The sequence below is a fragment of the Megalobrama amblycephala genome, linkage group LG4 (genome assembly GCF_018812025.1).
Source record: "Megalobrama amblycephala isolate DHTTF-2021 linkage group LG4, ASM1881202v1, whole genome shotgun sequence".
NCBI classification, from domain to species: Eukaryota; Metazoa; Chordata; class Actinopteri; order Cypriniformes; family Xenocyprididae; genus Megalobrama; species Megalobrama amblycephala.
In genome coordinates this window covers 39,125,501-39,130,021 of record NC_063047.1, presented here as the reverse complement: position 1 = coordinate 39,130,021, position 4,521 = coordinate 39,125,501, and the positions used below count along the sequence as shown (strand labels likewise).

General features: G+C 37.4%; 1 protein-coding gene across 4 annotated transcripts in view; it reads left to right on the top strand.

The window, feature by feature from the left end:
* The first annotated feature begins 345 nt into the window (after window positions 1-345).
* Window positions 346-4,521, top strand: part of LOC125267495 (multiple C2 and transmembrane domain-containing protein 1-like) — a 204,249-nt gene continuing 200,073 nt past the window's right edge. For 2 of the 4 annotated variants that reach the window (XM_048189182.1, XM_048189181.1), the window contains exon 1: window positions 346-1,307. In XM_048189182.1, coding sequence (XP_048045139.1) covers window positions 660-1,307 — 648 coding nt within the window. In that variant the 5' untranslated portion in view covers window positions 346-659. The remainder of the gene's footprint in view (window positions 1,308-4,521) is intronic. The other 2 variants (XM_048189184.1, XM_048189183.1) reach the window with 1 other exon arrangement.

Sequence of the window (4,521 nt, the reverse complement as noted above, 5' to 3'; positions counted from 1 at the left end):
ATCTTCAAAACTGTACACTAATTCGTGGCCAAAAGTCAACATATATATATATATATATATATATATATATATATATATATATATATATATATATATATATATATACACACACACACACACACACACACACACACACACACACACACACACATTTATTTTTAGGTGATGCTGCATTATAGTGTTGTGTATGTTACTGTTCTTAAGTCATCATGATTTCTTCATGTGCACCTGTCAGCACGTTTTACAGTAACAAACACAATTTAATAGCTCATATGGCTTGTTAACATTATGTAGTATAATGACATACTGTACGTAGACTACAGTAAAATATAATCCTTATAATTACTGACATTCACCAGAGGGAGGCGTATCTTTCTATTCTGCAATTATGAATTCGTGTACTGGCTTTTTCTCAGGTTACTGTCAGATCATTAAGCCATTAAAGAGTGAATCAGATGCACACTCACGTTTATTTCACAGGTAGCCCTTCTTGGTGGCAACACTTCAGATTTTTTTTTACCTCATGTTTTCTCCTATTGGCCTATTTTTTTTTTAAATGAAAACAAACCGGTAATCAGTTTTAGTTTAGACTTCAATGTTAAGGTGCCGTGAAAGACCCTCTGAATAATCACTAGTAGCATAATGACCAGATAAAGTGAATGTGTTGTAAGTGCCTGAGTGTCATTTGCGATCAAGAGCACGCGCTCCTGCGCGCTCGCCCGCGCGCTTCAGTGTCACTGGCGCTCCGAGCGTTGACAGCCTGCTGCCGCTGCTGCTGCTGCTGGACGGGAACTATGGAGGAGAAACACAAGGATGAAAGCCCCAAAGACCCACAGTCAGCGTCCTACCAGAGAAGGATGTGGAGGAATTTCCAAGAGAAGACCAAACCGTTTTTGAGCCCCAAACTGGGGTCCGAACGACGCAGCGGGGATAGTAAAAAAGAAAGCGGGTTATGGATGTTTAAAAGAAAGAAAAAACAGGTTCTGGACCGAGTCTTCTCGTCCTCGCAGCCAAATCTGTGCTGCTCAACTCCACCGTCTTTCGTAGGCGACAGTACCCTATGCGAGCAGCCGGACACCAGCGCCGGCAAAGGGCTCGGGATCTCACCGCTGGCCGTAGTTGATGGAGCATCAGTCAGTAAACCGGAGATTTCCGTATCTGCGCACGGGAGCCCGAAGCTGCTGGTGGCTCATCTGGCGATGTCCCAGCAGAAGAGCTCGTCCTTGGGCTCGACGTGCTTCGAGAAGCTGGTGGTGGATTCGGCAGCATCCAGTGAGGATGAGCTGGCTAAAAACGCCAGTGACCTGGTAAGAGTGATTTTAAAATACAAGGTGACCAGAAAGTGACCTGAGTGTGATTTTTGCATCATAAGAAATGTATTTATCTTTACATTTATTCCAGTTTTGCTAGTTTTAAAACACATTTGATCATACACATTCCAGTTTTGCTAGTTGTATCACACATTTCCCATGTGGGTTATTTAGACAGCAGTTGACATGTTGACTGACCTGCCACTGTGTTGTGCTGCTGATTCCCCTCTTGTGTATTCTCTTGTTTAAAGAGAGGTTCACACTAACTTCATTCATAATCTATATCTTTCAGATACGTCACATTCAATAGCCCTAAATAGGGTATTTTGAATACTTAAGCCTCACTTCAGTGTCTCTGCCTTAGATAGCCTAATATAACAAACCAATGGCATCTGCAAATAAACAATGCTACTTTATTCAAAACTAACTTCACTTTTTTGCAATTACTTTTAACTGTTGACAATGCGATTAGTGCTGGTTGCATTAAGTCATTTCCTCTCAACAGGGCCGGATTTACCTCATAATGTTTGTGACATAGGCAAAATAAATGTTTAGCCTTTGTACATTAGAAAACATTAGCCTTTATATAGGCCTATGGTGTTTCTTGAGTAAAGAAAATGCTGTGCTTATGCAAAGAACCAGTTCTTTATTTACCCTTGCATTACAAACAAGCAGAGATGATCCAAACTGTGTGCGACACTTCATTCAGGCTCGAGGCAGGGTGGAGAATAAAGTTTTTCTGTTTTTACAGTTTCATTGGTTAAATATTTGCAAAACCCACAGACAGGCATAAAGGGTGACCAATGATTTATGAAAAAAAAAGTATTTTTTTGTTAATTGTTTGTAACAAATTGTTAATTGTTTTGTTTTAAAAGTCTGTTTGTGCTGTCTTTCTTTCAAATAAATGTCACTTGGATGATATTTTTTCTAATGCAATTGACATTCACACGTTTTTTAGTGTCCCAAACGTTACTATGGGGGCCCTGTCATACATGCTCTACAGAAATTATTCTCTCTCATTTTAACATACTGTATTAATGCATTAATGCAACCACGAGTTTCATAAAATGCAGATATGCCATCTTATGATATCTGTCCCATAAGAAAGTTTTTTATAGTCACAAAACTTTTCATTGTCTTAATAACCGTTAACCGGTGACATGTAGCAGCTCTTGTGGTTATCACACTTTAGATACAGATGTCCCAGAAGTCTGAAATGACACATCTACCTTAATGAAGCTGTTACATGCAACAAAAAGTAAACTTATAAATCCATCTTATCTGCTAACTCAGGTGCAACTATAGCAACAACAAGTTGAAACTATAAAGTTCTTAGTTTTTTTTTTTTTTTTTTAGAGATAGAGAGATAGAGAGAGAGAGCTTGTCAGCTTTATCACTTTGGAGGCATAATTCCCCTCGTTCAAATATTAATTAATAGTAAAAAGATGAAACCATAAATCAACAGTTACACACTGAATATTTGAATCAGGAAGTATGAGTTCAATGACATAAACAGCACTTTATAAAGCTAATTTTATTCAGGTTTATGTCATTTCCCTCCCAAAGCAATTTAGTTTAATTCATGTATTTTATCAGACAATAAAAATGCAAGAGAAGGCGATACTCCATTTCAGAGTAATTCCCTTGGAGGTTTCACTTTCAAATTGACCTTGTTGCAAATACTGTAAGATCCTGTTTGTTAGGCTATGTCAGTTCATTTTTTATGAACCTGTTAACAGCATTATTGGCCTTTCATTTCATTATTTTATGAATCCTCATTGGTCATATTGAAAATGAGCAGAAAGCATGATCAGTTGTTGAATATTTAGAATCTTAGATTTTTGTTGAGGTTATCTGATGTAATGCTACAGAAAGACTAACATTAATATTTACTCATGACTGTGACTGTAACTATTCCAGAGGCTTACTATAATGGAGAGACCCACCATTTTATTAATGAGATAAATGATATCCATTTGGATCAAGGCTGGTCAACAACATTGCAGACTGACCACCTTCTTCAAGCTCAGGGAGATGTGTATGTATATGTATATGTATGTTACCATTGCTTTAGACATCTTTCAGGTATAAACAGGAGCGTTTCTAGGTTTTCATCAGTAGGGCACAAAAGCCCTATCAAAATAATGTCCCCATATTTTGATACTATAATGTATATATGGACATAAATGGTCTTTCCTGCAGTAGAGAGTGATTCAATCTGCACGCAATAAAATACTGCGTCATTGCTTGTAAACAAAAAGAGAGTTTTGTTTCCTGTGATGGATTGTAGGTAAATACAGCCTAAAAGTATAGCCTAAATATCCATCTCATCCAGCGCATTTTTCGTTTTCCCTTTTATATAGTATGCATTACTATTTCGGTGTGAGAAACCACTGCAAATATTCAGTGTGTGAGTGAATTGTTCCATAGCAAAGATTCAGCATGACTGCTGAAATATTATCAAGGAAAACTATTTTCAGGTCAGTATGTGTAATCTTCATCGCCAGACAAGGATTTATCAGTGATATTTCACAGGGGCACAGCAGTATTTCATTTGGGCTCTGATGCCCCTGGTTACAAAGCAAGCTAGAATCATATTTTTAACTTAGGCCGTAATAGGTTTTTCATATGAAGACTTATTTATGGAAAGATCAAAATCTATGCATGAAATACTATACGGTATGTGGGTTTGAGAAGTTCATTGACATTGTATGCAGAGAAGGCAAAGAAAGAATCAGTGACCCATTTAGCCTGATCCATAATTAAACCCTCTACCATATCTTTCTCTTCCTAGCAATTATATAATACCTTACTGCCATACTGAGGTCCTTTTCCTCTGTGTTGATCTGTTTAAAAATGTAAGAGATACGAGGCTAATTTTCCATGAATTAGAGAGATTGCAGCATTTAGATCTATGTGATTTATGTTTCGAGCAGAACAGATTACGCAAGGTCATGAAGAGTGTGTACAACCATTACTGCTCCTGAGTCCGTGTCATCACGTTTTTATTACCTCACCATGGAGGTTTCTGTCACCAGCTGCGTGTGGAATAAGCTTCTGGCAGTAAATGTACTTCTGGCTCTCAGACAATAATACATTTAGCTAATATGCTGACTTGTTTTAGCAAAGTGTAGTTTAGGCTTGCATAGTATTTAATTATCAAGGCTGTCCTTTTAATACATATAGACTAGTTATATAAAACTAAATGAAA